Raw genomic sequence first — 27,945 nt, 5'->3', positions numbered from 1 at the left:
TACATTCCAAAGAAAGAAGCATCGATGCAAATACCCTTAGTGATTATGGGAGCAAGAGGTTAAGGAAAAAGAGCAGATGCAAGTACAATATAAATGTTTTAACAAATCTATACAAGTGGACAACCTTCATATTAAAATTTTTAAAAGTTCTTAGTTTTCCCTTTGTGTGGGCAAAGCGTTTTTCCTCTTCTAGGAGGAGAAAAGAGATATGTTAGGGAAATTCCTCCTCTACCAGCATTACTTGTCATAAAATCATAATTGGAATTTCTCAGACTAAATCATTTTGGCTGTCTGTTATTTTCTTTCCTCCTTGTTCCTCCCTCAGCTGGCCACCCTGGGTGTTTGGAGAGAGCCAGGAAGGTTCCACGCTAGGAATGTTTCTCTCTCTCTTTAAAACTCTTTTGTCGTCAGGCTTTCTGATCTTCAAAGCAGCCTGTAGCCAGTGTGACCCCACTCCCTCGCCTCCCCATGCTGGGGAGTGAGAGCTGTGAGTATTTTTGTCATTTTGAGGACTTGCATATTTGGACAGCCTTGGACAGCTGGAAAGTGTGGTCCTCACAAACTCTGCAGGGATAAGAGCAAGTCAGCACTTCCAGGCCCCCTTGGGCCCCTACATCTAGACACATTGAAAAATTAACACCAGACTCCCGAGTTAAGCAAACATTAAGTTTAGAGGTCTCCTTGCATTTGACCCATCCCCTGGGGCAGCAGCCTTCGTCCTCTGCCTTTTTTGGCTCAGTTGAGTCTCTGTGGTTGGTGTTCCTGAAACTCTCTCAACCTTTGTGATCACCTGCAGTGTTTGATCCTGGATAAGTTTGAAAGCTACGATGATGAAATTCAGCTCACCCATCGAGCTCTGTCTCTGCTGGAGGAAAACAGGTTCTGGGCGGGTGTGGTGTTTCCTGACATGTATCCCTGGACCAGCTCCCTGCCACCCCACGTGAAGTACAAGATCCGGATGGACATAGATGTGGTGGAGAAAACCAATAAGATCAAAGACAGGTAAGATGTTTCAGACAGGGCTCGTTGGGGTTCTCCAAAGGCAGTGGGAAATTACATGTGGTAGAGAGTGAGGGAATGAGACTGGACTCAGCCTGCAAGTCAATAAAATCAAGTTAAATAAGAGGAAATAAGATATTTTATAAAAGCTCAATGTAGAGTCCTGAATGAAAGCACTTACAGGGTCACATTGTGGCTAATATTCAAAGCTGAGATTATACTGTGAACTAGAACACAGAATTGAACAGTTTGGAAACGTTTAGGAAAAAGGTGAGGAGGGTGAGCTCAGCGTTGCCCTGTGGCCTTTCCCATTCCCATCCTTTGTCCCTCTCGCCTGTGTCTTCTTAGGTACTGGGATTCTGGTCCCAGAGCTGATCCTGTGGAAGACTTCCGATACATCTGGGGCGGCTTTGCCTATCTGCAGGACATGGTTGAACAGGGGATCACGCGGAGTCAGACCGGGGCTGAGGCTCCTGTTGGAATCTACCTCCAGCAGATGCCTTACCCCTGCTTCGTGGATGACTCGTGAGTCTGAGGCTCCTGATCCTGCTCCCTGACAAGCTAATGGGGTGCTAGGTGGGGTAGGGTGGGCTGGGGTGCTCCTGGGCGTCAGCATCTTTGGAGAGAGTCCCAGGGACTGGGGCCAGACCAGGGAGCATGAGCCAGTGCAGTGGCAGGGAGAAAGAAGAGTTGGTGTTGTAGGTGGAAAAGGGAAGGGGAAATTAAAGCAAGGGAAGTGAGCTTGGGGGAGGTGACAAAGGCTGTGTAAATTTCCCACTACGCAGTATGTTTGATATGTGGAAGGGTTCTAGTTGGAGTGTTTGCCCAATGATTGCCAAATCAGCAAATTTGGACTCTGCATCGCAAGTAGGTCTGGTTCCTAGGAGCCTCAGAATAATGCAGCTCCTTCCCTAATTAACATTCCCATGATGCATGCTTAATGAAAGGTGGAGGAATGTGCTGGATGTGCCCAGGCTGTGCCTCCCTGACCACCCCAGCCCCAGGCCTGGACAGCTGTTGGCCAGTAGCAGGCCAAGCAAGCAGCCTACTGTTTTGCTGAAGATGGGTTCAAGGGGTGTTAGAGAGAGGGTCAGAGAGGGAGAAGGAGCTGGGAGGGCTCATCTGCCATGGCAGATGGGGTCAGTAACCCCTAGGACAGACCTACAATTGGCTTAGGAATTCAGTTCCTCAAAAAGCAAACAAACAAACAAGCAAAACAAAACAAATAAAAAAAAATAAATAAAACCAGAAAGTTCACCATAGTGTACATGTAGACGTCTGTGGGGTTCAGGGAGGAGAGAAACATGCACAGCCTAGAAAGGGAAGGGTCAAATTGCCAGCTAGAAGAACAGTAACACAAAACCCAATATGGACACAGGAAACCCTCTCTTAACAGCTGTCCAGTTGGTTCTCCAGCCTAAGCTCTCCAGAAGACTAAAGCGTTCACAGTGGCTGTTCTGCAGTTAGTTTGGGTTTGGACAATAGGCAGAGATGGGAAATGGAGCCAGGGGCAAAAACCCAGGTCCACTTTTAGGATCAGAATGGGAGTGGCTGGCAGAGAAATGGAGTGGCTGTGGGGCACTAGGGACTAGAGTCATCTAGTGTGGGAGAGTCCCCTGCTGGCCAGGCCCAGAAGTGCATCTTTTATGAGGTATGATCTCTCCCTAGGGCCATCTTGAGTGAAACGCTCCCACATTGGAATTGAACCCTTCTTGTGACAACACCCAACAGTTTTCCATAGATAACAATCCCAAGGGCTTTACTAGCACATCAAGCACAGGGAAAACATGTGTAAAGTTCACAAAAAAGTAATTCCAGTATATTAAATCTATCCTGCTTGCTGCAGTGGATATCCCAGGGTCTACTCCACCTGGGCATGGCTGGCAGAGTCAGTGACTATTAGATCACTGATTTATTGATGGATCATTTGTTTCCGTAAGTGCCATACTGATTAGTTATCTTATACCTCCTCCTGCATAACTAGGGTTTGACCTTCCAGGGCAGACAGTGCTGGGCTGGCCAACACCTTTGAGGAGTCCAGTTATTGATCTCACCACCACCAGGTCCCTTTGTTTATGCTCTATTGGGACCTCAGTTTCAGCATGTAGCTACGTATTCCAATCTCATCCACCTCATCAGGTCTGCAGTCTTTTCCTTACAGGGCTTTACTTACAAGGAAGGTCTATACTGTGTGACATCGGTGGTCTGATTTTTTTTACACGTTTTACTTACATAGCATTCATATGAGCTAACCAGAAAGCCACCATCTTGCTCTAAAGAAAAAGTAATGCTTCAGGGCAAGCATGGAATGTATTAAAGGATTCCAGCCCATTGAACTCCCAGTGGAGATTTCTCTGCTTTCCTTTCCCTCCACCGGGGCTTTGTTCTTAACACATTCATTCAACACACATTTATTCTACCTTTTTTGAAGACTGCAGTCTGTCAAGTATGGGGAACTCTACTATTCTGCTTCTCTCTCCTCTTCCCTTAGTTTTATGATCATCCTGAACCGCTGTTTCCCCATCTTCATGGTGCTGGCATGGATCTACTCTGTCTCCATGACTGTAAAGGGCATCGTCCTGGAGAAGGAGTTGAGACTGAAGGAGACCTTGAAAAATCAGGGAGTCTCCAACGCAGTGATCTGGTGCACATGGTTCCTGGACAGCTTCTCTATCATGTCCATGAGCATCTTCCTCCTGACAATATTCATCATGGTAAGCCACGTGGGGAAGCCTAGAAAATCTTGAATAGTTTTATTCCTCCCACCTTTCCTTCTGTTAGCAAACTTGTACCTGGATTAGTCCTCTGGCCACCAAGGACAGCATGACATCTAGCTTCCCAGCCCTTTCAGCCAAGGCGGAAGACACTCAGAGAGACAAAGTTGACCCCAAGGAGTCCCTGTATCACAGCAGCTTCCCCTCTCGCACTTCCTGACCAGGGAGCCACTGTCCTCAGAGACTTTCCAGCCCCGTTCCATGACTTCCTGGAAAAGCTGCCATTAGCAGAGCCCAGCACAGGCTGATTGTGTATTCAAAGGGTTCTTCTCTTTTTAAACACAGAGAAAATGAGTTCAGGCAGTATTTTCCTGGGATTACAATTCCAACAACTGGCTAGAGTTGAAATGTGGAAAGCCTTTTTAGTGGTGTTAGGGGAGGAAACCTGGACCATTTATTCATCATCATTATGGTCACAATATTCATGGCTTCACCAAAAACATTCTGTGTATCTGACCTCCTATCCTGCCATGGCTGGGAACTCAGTTTTAAGGTTTCTCTGGGATCCCCTTGGCCAAGAGCAGGTCCATTCAGTCAGCAAGAGGCTTAGGATTTTATTTTAGTTCACAGTCCTTAGCCAAACCCTGTGCTAGAGTCCTATCAAAATAAATGCTGAGAATTGGCTGGGGGCAGGGAGGGGCAACAAAAAAAAAATGCTGGTGTAGAGGGCATCTGCACAAACAACCTGACTTCACCTGGATGCAGCTTTAACTTTGCAAGGGCACCAGAGCTCTCCAGAGATGCGGGGAAAGACCCCTTGTCTTCCTCTAGGGTCCCTTATTCTTTCCTGCCCCAGTCTGCTCTTCTTCTCAGTACCAAGATATTTTATGTGCTCAGAGTTAAAGGAGTCAAAGTGGGTAAACTTGCAATGGCCATGAGACTTTGCCTGACTCGTTGCTGATAAGCCACATTGAGATCTGCCTTCCTAAGAATGGGCCATTAGGACTTCAAAGCTTTTAGGATATGAGGTAAAGAATGTTCACGGAGAGTTTCTTTCTTGCACAAAGGGGTTTCTCCTTGTGGGAACCAGAACATTGTTCCAGTGGTGACGGAAACAGAGCATTCCACACCAAAACAGGGTTTTCCTTTGATCAACTCTCCCATCTTTCCCTTTTGTCTTCCTCCCCACCTCAACTGTGCATAAAGAAACTGGAAGCAAGGACAATGGGAAGGTTTCGGTGTTATTCAAGCTATCAGGAACAAAAAGAAAAGTCTTTAGAGAAAGCCACAGCCAGTGAAACTGAGACTTACATCTCTGGCTTAAGTCGATGAGAACTGATACAGTTCTAGAAGTTTGTAGGACTTTGTTTTGAGGTAGGATAAAAAATTGATTTCATTCTTCTGAGAATAGCAGCAAGTATCTTAAAGTTCTTCTAGCCCAAAGCAAGGCTGTGTTCAGCCATAGCCTTGCTTAAGGGAAAGGCTGGGGCTTTCAGGGTGATACGGAGCGCTCTTGGACAAACAAAACCAGGAGCTCTAAGTCCTAATTTTGATTTTCACTCTTATTTAGATTTTCTCAGACTTTGGTTCTAGTTAAACATGGGTCTCTTCCACTGCCCCCCCACCCCTTTGCAATTTGTTTGATTCTACTTCTCAATCTGTTCTGTCAGTGCCCGGCAGGCATGGGAGCAGGAAGGAGAAATAGTGGCCAAAGCAGACACATGTCACATTTGTTCCATTCTGCTCTCATGCATCCATGCCAGATATTGCTAAAGTCTCTCTTTTCCACTGAGAGGAACTCGGTGCCTCAGGGAGCCACTACCAATTGGTCAGAACCTATTCGTTTGTGCCCACTGACATGCTCGAAGGGGACGAACAACTCCTCATAGGATGCCCATGGCACAGGATAACCAAGGTCTAATACATTTGAAAATCTCAGTTTACCCTATAGTGTAATTGGGCAGCAGTTCAGTTAGTGAAAGTTGCTGGTTTGGTCCTATTTCATCATAGCCAAAATGATTGACTCATTAGTTAATATAAGAGACACTAAGTTTCGCCTGCAAGATCTATGAAATATATTTGTGTGATATTCATGGATGAGGGAGAATCAATCCACTTCCAAGTAATCTGGATTAATTACTGCTACTTTCACCTATGTGGGTGGCAGATCTCAGAATGCAAGTACAAAAGATGGGGTCAGCAGGCCAGGCCCCAGGCACGATGGTAAAGCTTGTCCAGGGTGGTCTCCCATCGCCCTCTTTTGCTCCGAAACCCACTAGGTCTCCTCCTCTGCTCTAGACAGATTTCTCCACACTACCCTCCTTCCCAACAAGGATTTGCTTACTTAACACATGGTTATTACTGCTAAAAGATAAGCACGAACACATTAAGCTTTTTTAGGCACATGAAAATTTTGCAGTGCTCATTTGAGCAAACAGCAGCAATTCAGGGGCAGCTCCAGACCACAAATAGTTTGGAGTATCCCTGATGGGGCAGGGAAGCAAGACAAAGAAAAAGAAAATATTTGATTGGTTAAAATGGAAAGGCCCCCGTTGAGGGGCTGGCTGGCAGTTTCTGATGGCCTAAGTCATTCTGAGTTGGGTTTTGGTTTGCTTCCACAGGGACCCAGAACGCTGGAGCCTAATGGTCAGCCTAATGGTCTCTCAATTAATTTTTTTAACATTACTAATGACTAATAGGGAGTGCAATGCATTACACCTCCCAGGGAACATGGCGTTCCTAGGGTTAAAGGAACTCAGTGCATTCACTGGGCCTTGTGGAAGTCTAGGCACTAACAGTGGGCTGGTGGGAGAGACTCCTCTGGGCAGAGGGCTCTGGAACCCCTGGAATTGCTGCACTCAGGTCACCCCCTGAGTGGGACAGTGCCCTGGCCACAGGTGGGAATTATTGACACGTGGCCTCTTTGGTTTCAGCATGGAAGAATCTTACATTACAGCGATCCGTTCATCCTCTTCCTATTCCTGTTGGCTTTCTCCACCGCCACGATCATGCAGTGCTTCCTGCTCAGCACCTTCTTCTCCAAGGCCAGCCTGGCAGCAGCCTGCAGCGGCGTCATCTACTTCACGCTGTACCTGCCGCACATCCTGTGCTTCGCCTGGCAGGAGCGGCTGACGGTCGACCTGAAGAAGGCTGTGGTGAGGGGCCTTGGGCTCACCCCTGCCTCGTTTATGTTCCCCCCAAGGTCTTAGCCATCTGGGGGCCCTGCCTGCCCTCTGAAGAGGTCCACTTTGCCTTTTGGCTCAAGGGGACATAAGATTAAAAGATTAATGTAAAGTTAAAAGCTACAGGGGCAAAAGTGGGAGCGGCCTTCACCCTGAGTGACCTAGCAGTAAGTCCTCACCAAACCTGCTGGATTAATCTGCCCTGGGAAGTCATTAAACACCAGTTCAACTCACAGGTCCCTTTGTTTACCCAGAGTGAAGAGCCAGTGGGCCACTTCACTCAGTTTTCTTTTCCTACTGTTTGAGCCCATCAGAAGGGAGGGAGCTTGGCTCACTCTGTCTGTCCAGAAAGACACTGCCATTAAAAGTTTTTGTTTCACTACAAAAGAACTTGAATCGGAATTATTCCACACGTGTCTCTAACATGCTCTCCCAGTGCACACTGGTTGCAGAAATGAGCCGACTGCAGTGAGGTTCTCTAGCCAGGAGAATACTCCAGAAACTGGCTTTTGATTGCCTAAGAGACCTCTTAGTTCCCAGTTCCCCAATCCGAGCAAACAGCACTGTCTTTTCTCTATTTGTTTTCAAATGGACCATTTGCACCCGCTGTGAAGCTAATCTGCCTCAAGCCCTGGAGGGTGCAGTTGTCCCATCCTCCAGAATCTCCCAGTCCCTGTGCTGTAGAGTCAGGGATGGACTCTCCTTGAGGAAAGATCTGAAGTCTAACTTGTTCTCACAGCTCAAACTCATTTGTCTCCAATGCTGCCAGGGCATCTGCCTTTATATGTTAAATAAGAAATTAATTGCTGCCATTTATAGCACCCAGTTTTCTAAAATAATCACAGTAGGTTAGTAGCAAGAAATCCTTATGACTCAGCCTGTGGGCAGAGATGGGATATTTTGGTAATCACTGGGTAGACACTCGGTATTTTGAAGCCAAAGCTAGCTTCTTGGGTGCGTGAATCCACGAGGAGGGCTGAGAGTTTTTGAAATGTTTTTTGTGAACATTTAGCTAGAGAATGTCTTTTGCAGAGAGACACTCTGAACTCCACCCAGGGTCCTGTGAACTGCAGGGAGACCTCTGAGCAGAGGAAATGGGGACAGCAAAGTCCTCTGCGTGTACTTAGGTGCTTTCTCCCATGTCAGGGACCACCCATGGGGACGTGGCCGGGGGACCTCCTCTTCAGACTTCCTTTTCCAGTCATGGTTCGGTTGACATGTTCTCTGCACAGAGAACAAGAAAATTATTGTCTCCAGTGTGGAGATGGGAAAGATGGTGGTCAGTGAAATCTAGGGTTTTTCTGACCTCTCTGACAGACCTAGGGAGGTCACAAGACCATTCCCTGCCTGGCTCTGAAATGGATAGCTCTGTGGCCCCTTCAAGTGAGATTCTCATTAAGCAGCTCAAATTAGCTTCTTTGTTTTACCCAGAATTGTGTGATTTTATAATAGAGGTAGGAAGAAGGAGAAAAGGTAGGAAGGAGAGCATGAAGACCGTTGGTCCTTTTGTGTATCAGGCTGTGTGGCATTCCTTTGTCTTGCCCACCGCACTACAACTCAGCTCTGTCCCATTGAGCAGGTGAGAGGTGGCCCGGTAGGTCCTGGGCAGCAGTCCCTGAGGCCCGAGAGGCATTCCCAGAAATCCCTTCCTGTGGGAGGATGCCTTACCCCCTCCCCTCGGCGACCTTACATTCAGACACAGCGTGGCCTCTCCTTTGGCCTCCTCCCCAGCTGTAGGTGGCTGGGACACTCTGCTCATCTTCTGTGCCCTCTCTGCCTGCTCCCCCCCCCCCACAGAGCCTGCTGTCTCCTGTGGCCTTTGGGTTTGGCACTGAGTACCTGGTTCGCTTTGAAGAACAAGGGCTGGGACTGCAGTGGAGCAACATTGGGAACAGTCCTGTGGAAGGGGACGAATTCAGCTTCCTGCTGTCCATGGAGATGATGCTCCTCGATGCTGCTCTCTATGGCTTGCTTGCCTGGTACCTTGACCAGGTGTTTCCAGGTAAGCATGCCCCCCCATAGCGTAAAGGTAATTGAGTTCTTCAGGTCCCAGTCCTCGCCCATTCATCTAGTTTAAATTTCATCCTTTCTAAGCTCTTTGAAGTTGAGCTCTCAGCATTAGAAATTTAAATCTAGAAGAAATCCACCAGCAAGTCCTGTTGGCTCTACCTTAGACATGGAGCCCGAATTGGATCCATTGTCTCCACCTCCACCTTTCCAGTCCAAGCCTCCTTCTTCCAACACCACCTCCCACCAGTCTGTTCTCCACACTGCATTCAGAGAGAGCCTTTCGGGATGCAGGTCAAATGGTGTCAGCCCTCTCTGTTCAAATCCCCCTGGTGGCTTTTCCTCTTGTTTAGAGTAAAACCCAGTGTCCCAACCCAGGCCTCCAAGACGCTTTATTAACTGGCCTCCATCTGCCTGTCTCATCTCACGTTCTTCCCTTCTCCTCGTGTCCCTGTGCGCCAGCCACAGTGGCCTCCTTCCCGATGCTCAGTGCAGAGTGCACTTCCTCCTCAGGGTTCCGCACTGTGTTCTCCCTGCCAGGAGCATGTTTCTCCCCCACCCACCCCTCATATCTGCAGGCTCGCTTCCTCACTCTGTTCAGGTCTCTGTTCAAATGTCACCTTATCACTGGGATCTTTCCAGACCAAAGATATCTAGATATCTATTGCTGTGTAAACACCATTCCTTCGGGGTTCCTGTCTCCTTACCCTGTATTATTTTTGGAAACACTCATCACCATCTGACATGATGTATCTATGTGTAGATTTATTGACTTGCTACCCTTAGTAGACTATGAGTCCATGAGAGCGGGCACATGGTCTGTTTTGTTCACTGGGATGGACCCAGGGCCCAGAGCAGTGTCTGACATTTGGTAGACACTGAATAAATATCTAAGTACTCTGCAGTATGGAAAATGAGCTCCTCAATCAAAATTGGCTGTTTGCACAGTTTTGTATTTTCTTTGTAGAAAATCAGATTTTCCTTCAAATTAGCATTTCCTGGTACCTAGAGAAGTCGAGTCTTCATTTGAGTGATCTCTGAGTCAACCAGTAGCCTCCTTGCACTATGGCAAGGGCCACAGCATCCTGGCCCTGGATGCTGTGGCCAAGAGCAGGCGGGGGAGAGTGAGGCTGGGCCTGGTCCATAGGGAGGGACAAACTCACAGCTTTCAGGTCATCTCGGAGCAGCCTTTGTTGGCAGAAATAAGTAGGCAGCAACCCTGAACAGGAGAATGATCTCTAGGCTGAGTCATGGGGTGTAGGTTTGGCTCCTAGCTGTATGACTGTATCAGTTTCCTAGGGCTGCCTTAACTAAGTGCCACAAACAGGGTGGCTTCAAAAAACAGAAATTGATATCTCACAGTTCTGAAAATGGGACGTCCAAAATCAAGGTGTTGGCAGGGCCATGCTCCTCTAAGACCTGAAGGGGAAGGATTCTTCCTGGCTCCATCCTAGATTCTGGTGGGTTTTGGTGACCTGGTATTCCTTGGCTTGTAGGCTCCAATCCTCTGTCTTCACAGGGCGTTCTCCCTGTGTCTGTCTGTCTGTCTGTCTTACATAGCCATCTTCTTACAAGGACACCAGTTGCATTGGATCAGGGGCCCACCCTACTCCAGTGTGACCTCATCTCAACTTAATTAACCACATCTGCAATGACCCTATTTCCAAACACCACCACATTCTGAGGCCCCTGGGGTTAGGCCTCTGTTGTTTTGTTTTTTTTTTCCTGACACCACTTTTGACATCAAATGCATGTTTTTTTCTGACATCAACCGGTTCTTCAATACCAGCCAGGTGTCCAACAATTCAGTTCAATTCTGACACTAGCAATCCAGAATTAGCACCACAAGCTTCAGCCACCAGCTGCAAATGTGGTGCCCAGGCTACCCACACTTCTGCCAAAGTGCTCTACTTAAAATCACAGCTTTATGTTAAAGGATACAAGTCAAGAAGAGCCAAACGGAAGAGACGCACAGGACAAGGTGCGGGGTGGCAGTGGCCTGGAGCTTCACGCCCTCTCTGGGTGCACCACCCTCCTGGCACCTCAAAGTGCTCAGCAGCCCAGAAGCTCGATGAATCTTGTTGTTCAAGAGTTTTTATAGCCCAGACTCCACCCCTCTCCCCTCCTTGAAGGTTGGGGTTTGGTGCTGAAAGTTCCTCTCTTCACACTTTGGTCCTTCGTCACATTAGCTTTAACTCAGGTGTAGTGGAGAAAGGGGCTCGTTATGAATAACAAAAGACACTCCTGTCACTCAGGAAATTCCAAGAGTTTTAGGAGATCTATGCCCTGCACAGAAACTAGGGACAAAGACCAAGTATGCAGACCCCACTATATCTTTCTGGAGGGAGACACAGTTCAACCCATGACGGTGACTTTGAGCAAAACACTTGAATTTGCTCATTCTGTTTTTCTCTATCTCACTGGGCCTTTGGAAAGAGATATAATAGGTGAAAATTAGTTGGATTGAAATTGAAATTTGTACATAATTCTAAAGTTTTACTTTAGCCAAGCTAAAGCTTTCCTTTATTCAACAACTTTTTACTTAAAGCAGCACCTATGTGTGAGGCTCAGCAGGGCCAGGTCCTGGAATGAAGGGGTGGAAAAAGATAGATCCAAGCCTGGCCTGAGGAATTAGCGAGTGGTGACAAAGGTCATGAAACACGTGATAACTATTAAAAAGAGCAAAGACAGTGTTGTTACAAAATCCACGTTTTGCAGGGAGCAAAACTTGCAAAGAGAACTGGATAAGAAATTTGGGAATCTTTTTCTTGAAACCCAGATGGATCCAGTAGAATGAGAGGAGGGGTTGGGTTAAGAACAGTGGTATTAGAACCAGATCACCTGTGTTGGAATTCCTGCATTTCTATTTAATTAGCTGTGTGTGACCAGGGCAGATGCCTTGAGTTCAATGTGCCTCAGTTTCCTTATCTGCAAGACTACTATTCCTACTACCTATCTCCTATGGTTGTTGTGAGGATGAAATTATTCAACACATGGAAAGCACTTATAACAATGCCTGACACAGAAAGAGCATCCAACAGATGTTAGTGATTATCATCGTTATTATCTGGTAACTCCTGAAAAAGGACATGATTTAATTCTTTAATGAAATGTTTTCTTGGAAAACTAATGTCAACCAAGATCATCATCTTACTGTTACTGGTAACACCCAAAAAAACATGATCTTTTGGATTAAAACATGTTGAGAGGAGAAGTCTTTATATTAGCTGCAAGTAGCCCTGTAGTGTTTGTGAACTATACATACCTGTAGTTTGTATTCGAGGCTCTGATAGGTAAATTCTGGATCTTATAGGACTGTGGTAAGGTGAGATAAAGAGACAACCTGGGCTTTATCTCTTTGTCTATTTTTAGGGGACTATGGAACCCCACTTCCTTGGTACTTCCTTCTACAAGAGTCGTACTGGCTTGGTGGTGAAGGTGAGTTATTTTAAAATTAAAACAACAACCTTGATGCTTGAACCTAGCTCCTTGGGCTATATGTGGGAAATGTGTGGGTTGCAGAGGTGGCCCTTTACATCAAGAGTGTGATTCCTGATAAGTCAGCTACCTCCTTGGGGGCTCTGCCACCCCAATACAGCATCACAGCTGATAGGATCCCACCTTTCATGAGTTTCTGGGCCCAAGCAAATGGCTGAGAATTGATAAACCCTTGTGTCCTGCACAGCTTGTCCCAGTGGATTAAACTGTCCTCTCAAAAGATAGCCAAACCACTTCAGGGTTCCAACGACCTTTGCAACTTTTCAGTTTAAAGCAAAGATCCAGGGACTCATGAAGGAACCTTTGCATTCGTCTTCTGCTGCCTCCTTCCCGCCTTTTTGTTTCTCTCCGCCTTTTCAAAATGCAGTTTAATTCATTCTCCCAAAGTGAGGACTCCTCCAGAGTCTGAGGCAGAGCTCTGACCTTCAAAGCAAACACCCCCAGGCTCTCCTGGGGTTGATCTTTCTGGTGGTTGAGGAAGAAGGCTGAGCGAGCATTTGCCCACGATGCATCTTACATAAAATTTACCTTTCCTACTGAACAAAACAGGAGGCCCAGAGGAAGTTCTAGAAGTGGGGAAAAGCACAGCCCCTTGGTCTGAGACATTCCAGAGCTCTGAGCGGGGGACTCCCCTAGAGCCAGGAGGTTCTGGAAGCAAAGGAAATGCTTCCCAGTCTGTTTGCTGCTCACCTACCTGTTCTTTCCTTTGTATTATCGGGCCTGGGCCAGGATTTATCCTTTTACCACTCAGATAGGTGTTTGTTTTCTCGAGGGGATTAGTCTGCGGCCTTTAAAAGACCTGGGCAGGTTTTCATGGGGTTTTTTCTTTTGCTTTGTTTTTAATAGGTCAAACAAACAGCACTTTGATAGCTCAGTATTTTTTCATTATATTGATTTGTCATCTTGCCTGTCTGTAAACTTTTAAATTTTTACTATAATAAAGTTATAATCCCATCAGCAATGGAAATTTTCAACACAAGAATGTGTCCCTGGAATGTTTTTAATGTCAATGAGTATCAGGGCTTGTGGGCATTTTTTTTTTTTTTTTCCATCTAAAACGCCAACAGACACTGTGCTTCTCAAGAAACAAAACAAAACAAGAAAAGCCTAAGACAAATATGCTCCTTCAAAGGTAAATCACATATTTTTGCCGACATAGGCCAAATATTTTTTCACCCGGCTCAGAGGCTAGACTGAAATAGATTCCTAAAACTCTCTAAAATCAGAAAAGAACTGAGTTTCTTCACCTAACCCTCTTCCTTCACAGATTAAAAAAAAAAGGCACCCAAGAGACATTCAGTATCTTGCCCAAGTTTCCACTGGTCACTTGGGACAAAATTTGGAACTCAAACACACATTTCCTGTGGAGGAACTCACTGCAATAACTGAACTATTTGGAAGGATATTTCAACCCCTTGCTATGTCCTTACACATCTGTGCAGTCTGATAGCGAGCAAAGTGATCAAAGGGATTGTGGGGAATAGATTCAAACTCCTTCAGGAAGTAGAAATAGAAGCATAGAACTGGAGGTGGCACGTCCCCGACACCAGGCCCGTTACCTGCCATTCCACCGAATATCCCACAAATCTACAAAAGGGCGCCTGGACAGAGAGGCCCCTGGTGGCTGCTGCCCATGAACATGCCTTGAGACAGAGAGCCCTGGAATGCTTGGTGACAGTGGTTCCTTCCTACCCCCACTGTCCTCTGGTGGACTGATCCTTCTGCTTCCCTTCTCCATCCAGGATGTCCCGATGTCCTTTTAAACCAAATGCCAAGCTTATAAAAATGTCCGCGTGCATGTACCTGTGCGCGTGTGTGGTTCATTTGTATCACACTTCGCAATTAGTCCAGGCCTGCACTCCACCAGGCACAGCCCTGGTGCTAATCCCATGACGTGTGGATGCCCACGTGGGGGCATTTCTCGGACAAGCCGTTTCCCACACTGTAATCTAAGCCAGCTGCCCGTCACACCACCTGGCATGGACTTCTGCTCAGGTTCACCATGGCTTTGACGTGTTTTGGACTGGAGTGAAAAGTACCAGTGGTGGGCTAAGAAAATTAACCCATTTCAAATTCAATCCTGGTTTTCTTATTTTTTAAAAAATCATAATTTCTGGGCCGGGCGCTGTGGCTCACGCCTGTAATCCTAGCTCTTGGGAGGCTGAGGCGGGCGGATTGCTCAAGGTCAGGAGTTCAAAACCAGCCTGAGCAAGAGCGAGACCCCGTCTCTACTATAAATAGAAAGAAATTAATTGGCCAACTGATATATATATAAAAAAAAATTAGCCGGGCATGGTGGCACATGCCTGTAGTCCCAGCTACTTGGGAGGCTGAGGCAGAAGGATCACTCGAGCCCAGGAGTTTGAGGTTGCTGTGAGCTAGGCTGACGCCATGGCACTCACTCTAGCCTGGACAACAAAGTGAGACTCTGTCTCAAAAAAAAAAAAAAAAATCATAATTTCTGATATTGTGGGGACCTCCTGGCATATGAAGAGGTTGAGGTGAAACTCTCTAAGTATGAAGCTCTTGTTACAAAACTCCCTCTGGGCTTAGCAAAGATTGCACAATCAGGCTTGAGTACTTCCCAGCCCCCAGCAGGTCAGGGACTGTGTCGCACAGAGACGCAGGTCCCCGGGGGACTGCTGGCCTGGCCTTTCGAGGGCCTTGTGTCTTCCTGCTGCGCAGGGAACCCGCTTGCTCCCCCCACTCCTCCCCACCCTTTCCTGTCTTTACTGATTCTCAGCTCTCACCGGGACAGTAACACTGGCTTCTGGTTGGTTCAGGGTGTTCGACCAGAGAAGAGCGAGCCCTGGAAAAGACAGAACCCATAACAGAGGAAATGGAGGATCCGGAACACCCAGAAGGAATGCGTGGTAAAACCCAATTAGAGAACACGTAGCAGAGGCAAGGAAAGGGCTCTGAATGCTGCAAAGGCCAGAGCAAAACGCCTCCTGACCAGGGCGAAATGAAGCCCAGGACACTGACTCTCTGTTGACGAGTGTTAAACCCGATCCCTTCCCAGGGGTCCAGCTGCACGTGTGCAGAATGAATGGTCCAGCCCAGACATTAGCGCATATTTCCTGGAGAAAGCAAATCCCAAGTATGTAGCGTATTTGTGCCCTTGTTAGGCAAATCCCAAGTGAGTTGCACAAATGTGCTGACTTCCGAGGATTTAGCAAGAACAATAACTTGGGTCACTGGGACTTAGAGCGGATATGAGCTATAAGGAAAGACAAAAATAAATGCTTCTGTGTACAAGGGGAAAGAGAGTCTAGTGGAGCGGACTACACTACACTCGTGGTAGAAGCCCATTCATTCAAACCATCAAAAGCCCTTCCTGACAGTGGAAGTTACCTAATAATTCCTGAACTGATGGGCTAGGCTTACAAGTGTTGTTTCCCTGGCTTTTGCAGCCCTTGCCTTCTCTCTTGAATCAGTTCTGTATTTCTCCCAAGGTTTTTCATTCCCTAAGTGTACACATTTCTCTGCAGATGTTAAAATGCTCTAGGTTTAGAGAGGCAGCACAGCCTCTGGACTCTGTGTGACATTGCATGACGGGGTCCCGCCCGCCCCAGGTGACATTTCACAAGACTGAGATCAGATGTGCAGCTCCTCACAGAGGTAGACTGCAGTCACCGGTGCCTCTGGGAAGACCCTCCTCCCAGAGTGGAATGACAAGGCTGAAGTCAGGGGACGAGGGACTGGGGACTGGTTCCATCTCAGTTACAGGCCAGGCCAGGAGGCACAGCAATGGGATTTTTCCCTCCAGGGGAGCAAATGCAATGTCAAGATGACAGATTAAGTTGTGCTGTACAGGGTGAACTGAAATGAAGCAGGGAGAGACTGGAGGTCAGACCACACGATGAGGGTCTTCACTGGAGGGGGTGTGGGAGGAAGGGGGGCTGGGCTTGAGGGACAGTGATGAGGAGAAGTGGACTGTCCTACCCAGCTCACTGGAAAACTCTGGAGCTCTGAAGAGCAAGAAGCTTTAGTCCAAGTGGACTCAAAGATTCAAGCCAAGGTGACTAGGAGGATGGTGGTTCCAGGAAAGGACATGGGAGAGTCTGAAGGAAAACGCTGTTTGGGGAAGAAGATGAGGAGCCTGAGCTGCCCCCAGAGATGCCTGAGAAAATGCCCTGCAGACTGCAGGAAAGAAGGGTTGGGACTGGGATTAGGCATCAGGCTAACTCTCCCCGTAGACCATAAGTGCACTATGACAAATAAGGGCTCTGGGTTCGAATCCCAACCTGCCACTCATGAGCTGTGTGACCCTGACAGGACACTTGGTGTCTCTGTGCCTTAGGTTTCCTCTGCTATGGAAATGAGCATAATAATATCTACCCCATAGGGCTGTCATAAGGGTGTGGTGAGGTGATTCATGTAAAGCAGTTGAAACAGTGCGTGGCACATAGTAAGTGCTAAATAAATGTCCCACATTATTATAACCATTATTATTCTGCAGTCTTCCTCACAAAGGTCATAGCTGAAGCCATGGGGGCAGGTGAAGGTATAGGCAGAAGACAAGTATCTAAGGAAAGAACCTTGGGAATTGTGTATATTAAGGCATCGTATCTACATCATGTTCATTTTTTATCCTCCAAGACTCCTTCTTTGAACGTGAGCTTCCAGGGTTGGTTCCTGGGGTATGTGTGAAGAACCTGGTGAAGATGTTTGAGCCCTACGGCCGGCCAGCCGTGGACCGTCTTAACATCACCTTCTACGAGAACCAGATCACCGCGTTCCTCGGTCACAACGGAGCAGGGAAAACCACCACCTTGTGAGTCTTCCGGCTGAGAGGCTATATGGCCACAGGACCGTGTCACTTCCTGGCTTATTCTTTCCCAATCACCTGTGGTCTACTCTTTCCCCAAAATTTTAGTGACAAAATGAGCTATCTGTGGCCCCAAGAATTCGTAAAGCACACGACAGTATTCAAAGCTCACTCACGTATTTGCTTTATTTGATCTTCACAAGAAGCCCAAGAGGGAGGGGGAGTAAGCCTACCGCCCACTTTGTGTGCCGGGAAGTGGACATTCGGAGTTGAAGTGAGTCTCCTGAGGATACCACGTGGTAACGGTTCCATGGGGGCAAGAAACAGGCCCCACAATTGCCTCTTTTTAGCCCCTTGGGTCCCCTCCCCCATGTTCAGGCTCTGCAGCGTCACTACCGTCCGTGGTGGTGAGAAAGTCATCACATGCATGGGGCCTACAGAGAACTCCTTGTTCTCACGGAGCATTCCTTCTAGCAATTATCACGCAGGCTGCATCGGCGTGGGGCCCCCGACGAGGATCGGTAGTACTTCTGGAGAAAGTGAAAAGGATGCAGTGTCTAGAGGGGCGTGTCGGGCAACAGCCTGGCAACTAAAGGCCACAGTCAGGGACGATGGGGACCTCTGCTCAGGCAGCTCCCCACGCTTATCTAAGGCCCTGAGCGCCATCTGCTGAGAGGAGGACACGGCCCGCCAAGCTTTCCCAGGGAGCAGCTGGTGCAGACCTCTCAGGGGACCGTGAGCCATGTGACACACAGTCTTCAAGTCCTTGGGCCTCTTGCAGAGCCCCAGGAAGGAACAGCAGAGTGTACACCCTGCGCTGGAATGCTCTCTAGGGCGGTTCGGTGTGAATGGAATGCGGGGCTGGTGCCATTCTATTTGGTTCTGTTTCCCTCTAGTGGTTCATCAGCTGGGATTTCAGCTTCTAAGGACAAGTTCAGATAGGCTGAGATTGTATCAGAAGTCAGGACGGAGCTGGGTGTGGCGCCCTGGATCCCTCTGGTTTCTGTCCTTGGTAACGGATGTGGTCAGGGAGCTGAAGCCTGTCCAGCATCGCAGCTCCACAGCTGCAAGCGCATGACGTCACCCGCCGCTGGAATGCAGCTCCCCCCTCCCGCCCCGGGGTTGATACACAGTGTTTATTAATAACAGCAATAATCGTTTTGAGTTTTACTTTATGCTGGCACTAAGTGCTTTACATGTAACAACTCATTTGATCCTCACAGCAACCCAAGGAGGTAGGAGTCATATTTCCCATTTTACCAAAAAAAGCCCAACACTGCTATTGGGCTTCTTATGTCCTGGTTCCAAAGCTGATATTGTTGGCACTTCTCATGCTTAGCTTCCTTCAGTCAATCAGGCAACAAATGCACATTGAGTGCCTGAGTGTGCTTGGGCTTCTCGCCACCATCAAAACCTTACTCTGGCTTTGCAACAGGGACACCTGGCTTTTCAATACCACGTCTGCTCACGGGCAGGCAGAGCGTTGAGCCCCCCTAGCACCAGGCTGTGCGATGGCGCAGTTGGGGCCACTTGTGGCTGCAGGGGATCACAGAGGCCCCTCAGTGCTTGCCTGGGAGCACCAGGAGATAAGTAGAGGCAGAGGAAGGGCTGACGCAGGCCTCCACATCAGGGCCAGGGAGTACGCACTGGGGCTGAGCCCTGTATGGGAGACTGTTGGTCCCACCGCTAGCGATGGTTTGGGTTCGATTCACAGCCATGGGCGGGAATCACTGAGATTGTCTTCACTGACCCTGGTGTGGGGGCTGCTCTCCAAGGCACATTCCTATGGGCCGCTGACTCCTGTGTTCGGCAGGTCCATCCTGACGGGTCTGTTGCCGCCGACATCCGGGACTGTGCTCATTGGGGGAAAGGACATCGAAACCAGCCTGGATGCAATCCGACAGAGCCTCGGCATGTGTCCGCAGCACAACATCCTGTTCCACCAGTAAGTAAAACAGGAACTGAGACCCTCCTCGTCCCCTACCCTCACCTCTGTCTCCCAGCACGCTTCTCCAGAGCCCAGCTCAGGGCGCCAGGCCTGGGCACAGGTGGCGACACTCTTGTGTTCTTCTCCCATGTTTAAGGTCCTTTGTGCTACTTGCAGAACATGGGACTGTGCGTCTGGTGCTCGGAGCTGAGGTCTCGCCCTCAGAAGAATGATGCTGTCTCCTCCCAGAGAGAGTGGCCGGCTCTGGGCCCCTTGCTCAGCCCTGACGTCCTTCCTCTCAGGGCCAGAGAGAGGACAACCGTTGTTCCTGTCCCCATTTTAAGCCATGGCACCAAAGATCAACTTTTTAGGGGACTTTTCAGTTGCTTTTTTCTAATTAATATATATTTTATTACTTATCTAAGAAACTATAGTCATTGTGAAAGGAAGGGAAGAGAGAGAGGGAAGGAGGAGGGAAGGAAATATAGATAAACAAAAAAAAAAAATAAAAGTCACCTATAATTTTACTACACAGAGATAACCACTGTTAATACCTTGATATATAATATTTCAGAACTTTCTCCTATGTATGTATAGAGATATATACTTTAAAATAAAAAGGATAATAAAATTATACCTACAATTTTGTAACCTGCCATTTTAAAAAATGTGATTACTGTTTTTAGACCTAAGGTATCATGAGCGTCTTTTCATGTCGTTACGGATCTTCTATAGCATTTAATGTTTACATACTATTCCATTGTATGAACAAACTACTTAAGCCATCCTCTCTTGTTAATTGTTTAGGCAGGGTCCATTTATTCTGTTTTTGTATCATAAACAACACCATGAGGAGCGTCTTGATTGTCGTATCTTTGTACTCATCTTTAATTACTTCTGTAAGATAAATTACTAGAAGTGGAACTGCTGAGCTCATCGCTTTTCTCCCCATCCCATCCCCACAGCCTCACCGTGGCTGAACACATCCTGTTCTATGCCCAGCTGAAGGGCAGGTCGTGGGAGGAGGCCCAGCTGGAGATGGAGGCCATGTTAGAGGACACCGGCCTCCACCACAAGAGGAATGAAGAAGCTCAGGACCTATCAGGTGCTCGGGGTTGGAAAGAGACAGGGTCACAGAGGGCAGTCATTGCTCCCAGTGCACTGGGGAGGCTTTATGACAGGAGAGCTCCTAAGAGCTGGAACACTTTTGTGAAGTTACTCTGAGAATCTGAGAGCACCCACCTCTGGATCATTTCCCATGTGGGACAATGTCTTATAGCAGCCTGAGCTTTATTTGTTCTGAGGTTTACGTGTTTGAACTAACATGTAGTACAGTCATCAAATGGTCTGATCCCAGGAGGCAAGGGTTGCCTCTTCTGTGTTTACAAAGCCTACACACCTCTAGGGCTTTGAACACTGTATAAACAGCTAAGGAGGCAGCATCAGACTGCTGCTGGACTTAAGACACCCCTTTATGTCACTAGCCCAGGGCCCACCTCCTCCACACCCTGCACGGCCTTATGACCCGTCCTCTGTGTGCTTCTAGGTGGCATGCAGAGGAAGCTATCTGTCGCCATTGCCTTTGTGGGAGATGCCAAGGTGGTTGTTCTCGATGAGCCCACCTCTGGGGTGGACCCCTACTCAAGACGCTCAATCTGGGACCTTCTCCTGAAATACCGCTCAGGTAATGGCCGCTGCTGAGGGCCTGGGCTCCCCCTGAGGCTGTGGAACCTGTGGTACCTGTGGTTTGTACTCTCTCACACCTGACAGTCCAGTACAGTACCTGCTGAACCTACACTCGGATGGGCTTTATCAGTGACTTGGGTGAACTTATGTTCCAGTTAAAGCCTCATCAGTGATGAGGTAGCCTATTTCCCAAAATATTCTAGAAAGTTCTCTCAACCTGCAGGCCTCTGTCTAGAATAATGGGTGTGACTCAAGGTGAAATTCCCCTCTGATTGAGGGGATCCAGGTCACCTACAAACATCCTAAGAAGCTCCACAGCCGTCAGACGACCACTCAGGAGGGTGAGGGTGACCTGCTGGGCATCCAGCACTCCAGGGAACTGCAGCGGATGCAAAAGTCCTCGAGATGCCACAGCATCTTTCAGACAGAGGCTCAGATTCAGAAGACATAGCAGGCAGAGCTGAGTACCCACAGAAGTGACAGTGTGGTTCAATCCTGCGGTCAAACCAGAGATCCCCCTTATTCTATCCACACAGCATTTCCCTGTGTCCTCCCTGAAGGCTTGCCATCCTGGAATCCTCAGTACTGTTTTCTTTTAATGACGTCTCCAGTTAGAGAGAGAGAGAGAGAGAGAGAGAGAGAGAGAGAGAGAGAGAGAGAGGTCTTTACAAAGGTTATAAATGCAGAGCCTAATGATCCAGAGAAGGTACACGCGGAACTCAATAGATGCCAATGAACAGTAACAAACGAGTCCCATATATAGCGATTTGCTTGTGTCAGATCCTATGCCAGATGAAGAGATGCTGTATGTGCCAGTGCTTTGTAGTACGTAGGGTGCTATGAAATGTCAGCTGTTGTTGTTTTTATTATCCTAATATCCTGGGATTTGCTGCAGAATTAGCCTCCCCCACTTTTTTTTTTATTAACTCCCAGTTTCCCCAACCATATGACCAGGAGGTTGCTGTACCTCCTCTACCAACTAGGGCCTGCCTGGTGATTCCCTGGCCCCTGCCCTTGCAGGTAGAACCATTATCATGTCCACTCACCACATGGACGAGGCAGACCTCCTCGGGGACCGCATCGCCATCATTTCCCAGGGAAGGCTCTACTGCTCGGGCACCCCGCTCTTCCTGAAGAACTGCTTTGGCACCGGCTTCTACTTAACCTTGGTGCGCAAGATGAAAAACATGCAGAGCCAAAGGAGAGGCTGTGAGGTATGTGTCTGCTCAGGGAAGGGGCCGCAGTATTGGGCTGCCACTCTGGACCTTTCTGCCCAGTTGAGTTCTAGCCATCAGAATCAGCTTCTTTGTTTCTGGGACCATTTGCAGGAGACTCTGATAAACACATTCTGAACCCTCCTCCTGCAAATGCTTTACCCAAAATGAAACAACCAGTTTTAAATGACCTGAAATATTACTCACTGGATTACACACCAATATCCCAAACTTCGCATGTGGTTTGGTGCAGCACAGAAGCGAGTGCCTTATTCTGCAAGGTTAGACTGTTAGAAGAGTAGTTATTTAAGCTTCCTTTTTTTCATTCCAATATTCACATGTCCTAATTAAACCTGAATTCCAGTGGTAAGTTAAAGCTAAGAAAATGCCTCCTTGGGAGCTATAACCTAAAAATGATGAATCCCAAAAAAATACCATCCAGCAGAGACGACTTCAGCATGTCAAGAGAACTAGGTTTAGGTCTGGGCTGGAAACTGGACAAACTGTGTGATCCTACCCAGGCAAATTACTTAATTCCTCATTGTTCTTTTCTCTCCACGTGGAAAATGAAATTAATGACCTATGCTTCTGCTTCTTAGGGATATGAAGATAAATGAGATAAAGTATTCTAAATATGCGCTGGGCTCCTTGCAAACAGGCCTTGCTCGCATTCAAAATTGTCACGATTCCTACAGCATTATTTATGCCTCTGGTTTAAGCGTCCAGCTGCTGCTGGGTGTTCCTGTCCTGGGTAGGTTTCCACAGCCCAGTGTGCAGCGCAGGGAGGGAGGAGCAAATGTCTTGCACAGACAGAACCTGCAGCTGCCACGTAATTAATGACAAGTCAAACGGATCCTTTGAGGTCCTGCTTCTCTGTGTGGCTGACTCACACTCTCTCCAGGATAATATCAAGCAGCTACACCCTCAAAACGCTCAGATGAATTAATAGCTTAAACAGTGAAGAAAAACATGTGTTGACCACACTTGGCAGTGAGAAACGAAGACAGCAGGCATGACAGCAGTCCGCATCAGGGAGATGCTGTCAGTGAAGGGCTGTGCATCTTGTCAGTCACTGCTGTCCGTCTGTTGTAGGCGACCTGCACCTGTGCGTCTAAGGGTCTCCCCATCAGCTGTCCAGCCTGCGTCAATGGCATAACTCCAGAACAAGTCCTGGACGGTAAGGACTGGGGCAGGCCATACCTTGGTTCTTGTCTGGTGACCATCTCCCAGTATCATGGGGTGTGTTCTGTTGTGATGCTTTTTAATGGGAGCGATGAGAACACTGTGTACGTCTTAGACCCAAGGTCATGGATTGTTCATCTTTTTCTTTGAGCCCTTTCTCTTCGTCCTTCTTCCTCCATTCCTAAAGGGCACCTAAGGGCCCCCTCCCTTTAATGAGGAATCCAGTCTTTGTTCACTCTATGTCCTTACCCTTATTAAGCCTCCATTCCTGGGGTCCTCCTGCCTTGGCTCCAAGTGACCTTAGTGTCTGAAGAGACATTAAATGTGTGCAATGGCGCCCTCTAATGGGACCATGGTTATGCGCAGTTCTTATAGTAAACTTTCAGAGAGAGTCAGATAGCAAGTATGGACAGCAAGTCTGGTAATATCATACACCCTTGTTATACTCCTGACTCTCCCCTCAGCTTCGCAATTTTCTAGTGGTTCTCCCTTGAATTAGGGTACAAGCTTCCCAATTTTCCAGTGGTTCTCCCTTGAATTAGGGTACACTGAAGCTCTCAGAGATACCCCCACCCCTCTACCTCCAGAGAGATGCAATAGAAAGGCTATCCTATAGAAACAAATTCTTACACAGGAGCAAAACTAAACTTATATACTAACCCAGGTTAATGAAGGGAGGGGGGAAAGTATCTGTTCATCAAAGAAAAAAAAAGGTTTCTATTGACACAACTTTTTTCTAAATATGAAAACTTTACTAACTGAAATCTGGTGGAATAAGAAAACTAGACAATATTCATGTTCTATGAGTAAAACTTAAGGGGAAATGCCCATCAGCACTCACTCTCTAACCTCTCTGTGTACTGACAGAACCTGTGAGGAATAGAAATCATCTTTTTAGGATGACATTTCTAAGCTGGGCGTGGTGGCTCATGCCTGTAATCCTAGCACTCTGGGAGGCCAAGGCGGATGGATTGCTTAAGGTCAGGAGTTTGAAACCAGCCTGAGCAAGAGCGAGACCCCGTCTCTACTATAAATAGAAAGAAATTAATTGGCCAACTAATACATATAGAAAAAAATTAGCCGGGCACGGTGGCACATGCCTGTAGTTTCAGCTATTTGGGAGGCTGAGGCAGGAGGATCGCTTGAGCCCAGGAGTTTGAGGTTGCTGTGAGCTAGGCTGACGCCACAGCACTCACTCTAGCCTGGGCAACACAGTGAGACTCTGTCTTAAAAAAAAAAAAAAAAAGATGACATTTCTGTGTCTTTTTCCAGTGCCTTGCTGTGGGTCTCTCCCTGTTCTTTGAAGATTCCTTTCAGGAGGAATCTTGGTCAAGAAATTTATATTTAAAAAAAATTAATACTAATATGTTTAATTACTGTTTCACCAAAGTAAAGTTATAAAAAAGGCCTGCATGGCTGGGTGATTTTTTTTTTTTTTTTGGAATAGCATTCCTTTATTTTTAAATAAATGTTTTCTTTGTATAGAATAGGGATGCTGTGAATGGCGGGAAGTGCAGGAAGTAGTTATGCCCCAAACAAGGGGGAGAAGATCATTGCAAGCCCCAGTTAGGGCCTTGGAAGGCTTCTCGCTCACACACCCACACCCCACACACACTCGCGGGCCTCCCTGCCGGACGCCGAAAGCCCTGCTGACCTACAGGGCTACTTCTGGAAAGGCTGACACACGTCTAAGACACAATTCCTGGGAATCCAGGGACTTTGGGTTCAATTTCCTTCCTAAGAGAACAATGAACGTGACCCCTAGAGAGCTATTAGGGCAGAGCTGCTTCCTCACATAAAGAACTCCCCAGCCTCCGAATGAAGTCATCCCACAACTAAAGACAATTGAGTCCAATTTGCAGATTTGACATAAAACGAACCTTCCAGTCCAGCTAAGCAGAAGGATTTGGGTTCAAAGCCCTGAAATCTCTCCACATGGCTCATATTTTAAAATAAAAAAAGAAAATTGCCAACCGGGCGACCCTGACTCTCTCTCTAAGAAAACTGTTTTCATTGTCGGGAATCCCTTTCCCTCTGGCCTGCCTCTCACGATAACGATAACGTGAGAGCGAACTGTCTCTTCAAGTGCGTGCTTCGAAGTTTTTTAAGTTAGAGTTTTAGTTTTGAAGTAATACGTGCTTGCGCCTAAAATCCAATCCTGCCTGTGTAAGTGTAGCGGGTAAACCACCGTTAGTGCTCATGCTCCGTGTCACACGCCGTGCGCTCCCCACCCTTCCCCCAGCCTCTCTCCATGGCTTCTTAACCCCGTTCTACACTTCCTGTGAGCTGAGAATCAAGCTTTGTTTTGTTTGAGGAGGCAGGAGCAATTCCAGGGGAAGTGATGCAGTCCTCTTAGAAGTGAGGCCAGGCATGGGAGTGTGATTCAGGACAGGGACTTCTCGCAGCTCGGGCGCCAGTTCCAGGTCAGCATCTCGGGCAAGTCCTCCCTAGCTTGGGCCCGGAACGTGAAAGCAACTTTGACTTAACCCTTAAGTTTGCGGTGAATGAGAATGAGCCACGACAACGAGGAAGAGCTTTCTTACCTGAGATGATGTTCATGATAACACTAGCAGCTAACACTCACCCACATGCCAGGCTCTGCTCTAAGCGCTTTGTGTGTGACTCATCCCATTCTCACAAACAACAACAAAGTGGGTACTGTTATTTTCCTCTTTTCGCAGCTGAGGAAGCCCAGGTATGAACTGCCCAATGTAATTTTGCCTGAGGGGAAATATGTTCAGAACATTTGATTGAACAGAGGAGGAAATGGCACCCCCAGGGTGCACAGCTCGCTACTGGGGAGCCCTCTTTTTATATATATATATATATATATATATTTTTTTTTTATTTCAGCATATTATGGGGGTACAAATTTTAAGGTTTCAATAAATGCCCTTTCCCCCCTCCCCCCACAAGTCTGAGTTTCCAGCATGACCTCTTGCTACCTCTCAGTGCCCATCACCCGGCCAAACCTGCGAAAAACAGACTTAACAGAGTTCCAGTCCTCTGAAAGAGTTGCTACTGAGTAACTCTCGGTCACTCAAATGAGAGATGGAAGAAAATGGAAACCTGGGCAATCTCGCAGTCTTCCAGGTTCTGGAAAATAAAGTTGGCATCAATCTTTCTTCCTGTCTTAGGGGATGTGAATGAGCTGATGGATGTGGTCCTGCACCATGTTCCAGAGGCAAAGCTGGTGGAATGCATTGGTCAAGAGCTCATCTTTCTTCTCCCAAATAAGAACTTCAAGCAGAGAGCATATGCCAGCCTTTTCAGAGAGCTGGAGGAGACTCTGGCTGACCTGGGGCTCAGCAGTTTTGGGATTTCTGACACTCCCCTGGAAGAGGTAAAGCAGAGATTCGAGTTGGTTTCTGTCAGGCGCCAGAAGAGGCGGTTCTTTGCAAAAGTCTAACCTTAGAGCAAAGTTTTGTAAAAGCAGAAAGCCACAATTCCCCTCTCCAGCATAGCGCCTATCTTCATTTTTGGCTTACTTCCTCCTGTCTTTGTTCATATGCGTACATATTTTACGCAATTGTGGTCACTCTGTGCTTACTTTTGTATTTATAGAAGATGATGTTCTTACATAAAGAGTCATGATAGATTTTTCTTTCCATTATGAAGCAATACACAACTAAATGGAGCTCAGGTTAGATTTCTCTGAGACTGGGAATGCCTAAACCAAACTCTCTCTTTTTGTCTTCTCGACAGATTTTTCTGAAGGTCACGGAGGATTCTGACTCAGGAACTCTGTTTGCTGGTATGGTGCTAGAGCATGTGGCTTCCCCCAACCCATTGCCCCAGATCTATCTTGAAAGTCTAGGGAAAAAGTCACAAAACAACAAAGCTGGCAAATATTCCTCCATAGTATCTGACCCCCAAATAACAGGTATTTTGCATTCTTGCTGCCTTTGAATGATGGAGGACTAATAGACCAAGTTAGGTCTGGACGGGAACACTCTGGGAGAATCAGGATTCTCATAGAGGTCAGGGTAGGAGCTTCATCCCCGAACTTCTCACCCTACATCCCCACAGGCTTGTTTCTGCCACCGCATCATCCTCATCTCCAACCGTGCCCCCCGCCCCCCGTCTCCACCAGGCCTCTGATCCGCTTTTGTCTGCATGAGTGGCAGCTGGCAGAGTCCTTAGTGATAGTGGAGACAGCAAACACCACTCAGATGCCAGCTGCTAGAGTCTCTTGGCCCTCTAGAGATCAAGATAAAATCATTCTGAACCCTCATTTAGTGGCCTGTGGACTTTGAAACCATGGGGACCGATATTCCTGTAGATTCTGGGAATCTCTCTTCTACACGTGTCAGCCTGGGCACCAACCTGCCCCTTCCATGATTTTTTTTTTTTTTTTTTTTTTTTTACCAAAACCCACAACCACACACACCCACAGCTACACATCTGCGAGTGCAGTAGACTTGACTACAGAGGGTGGAGAGGCTGGGGAGATGGAAGTGCAGGAGAGGTCACCTGCCACAACACAAACCACTTCCAATAGAGCAAGAAATACCCACCCATATAGTAAAACTCTTCTGGCCACAGACAAAGCTGTGCAACAGTGCTCCTTTGCTCCTTAGGCTCCTGACATCGCCTAAGCCACGGGTTGCCTCCTTCTACCCAGTGTGGCATATCCTGGCGTTTTCCTGTGCAAAGAGTGTTTTCTCCCCATGGGGATTCTGGTATTATCTCTTGAGATAATTTGGTTTTCACCTTGTTTCATAAGTGATCCCAAACATTTATCAGCTATGCCCAAGAGTACCAC

General features: G+C 47.5%; 1 protein-coding gene across 1 annotated transcript in view; it reads left to right on the top strand.

The window, feature by feature from the left end:
• ABCA4 (ATP binding cassette subfamily A member 4) overlaps positions 1-27,945 on the top strand; it is a 129,685-nt gene that overhangs the window by 56,332 nt on the left and 45,408 nt on the right. The window contains exons 12-26 of the mRNA XM_020283187.2: positions 797-1,002; positions 1,348-1,524; positions 3,491-3,713; positions 6,647-6,868; positions 8,693-8,897; positions 12,275-12,340; positions 15,184-15,273; positions 17,003-17,177; positions 18,985-19,116; positions 20,064-20,203; positions 20,645-20,782; positions 21,805-21,998; positions 23,091-23,175; positions 26,318-26,523; positions 26,886-26,934. Coding sequence (XP_020138776.2) covers positions 797-1,002; positions 1,348-1,524; positions 3,491-3,713; positions 6,647-6,868; positions 8,693-8,897; positions 12,275-12,340; positions 15,184-15,273; positions 17,003-17,177; positions 18,985-19,116; positions 20,064-20,203; positions 20,645-20,782; positions 21,805-21,998; positions 23,091-23,175; positions 26,318-26,523; positions 26,886-26,934 — 2,308 coding nt within the window. The remainder of the gene's footprint in view (positions 1-796; positions 1,003-1,347; positions 1,525-3,490; positions 3,714-6,646; positions 6,869-8,692; positions 8,898-12,274; positions 12,341-15,183; positions 15,274-17,002; positions 17,178-18,984; positions 19,117-20,063; positions 20,204-20,644; positions 20,783-21,804; positions 21,999-23,090; positions 23,176-26,317; positions 26,524-26,885; positions 26,935-27,945) is intronic.

The sequence above is a fragment of the Microcebus murinus genome, chromosome 2 (genome assembly GCF_040939455.1).
Source record: "Microcebus murinus isolate Inina chromosome 2, M.murinus_Inina_mat1.0, whole genome shotgun sequence".
Lineage (NCBI taxonomy): Eukaryota > Metazoa > Chordata > Mammalia > Primates > Cheirogaleidae > Microcebus > Microcebus murinus.
This window is presented reverse-complemented; position numbering and strand designations above follow the sequence as displayed.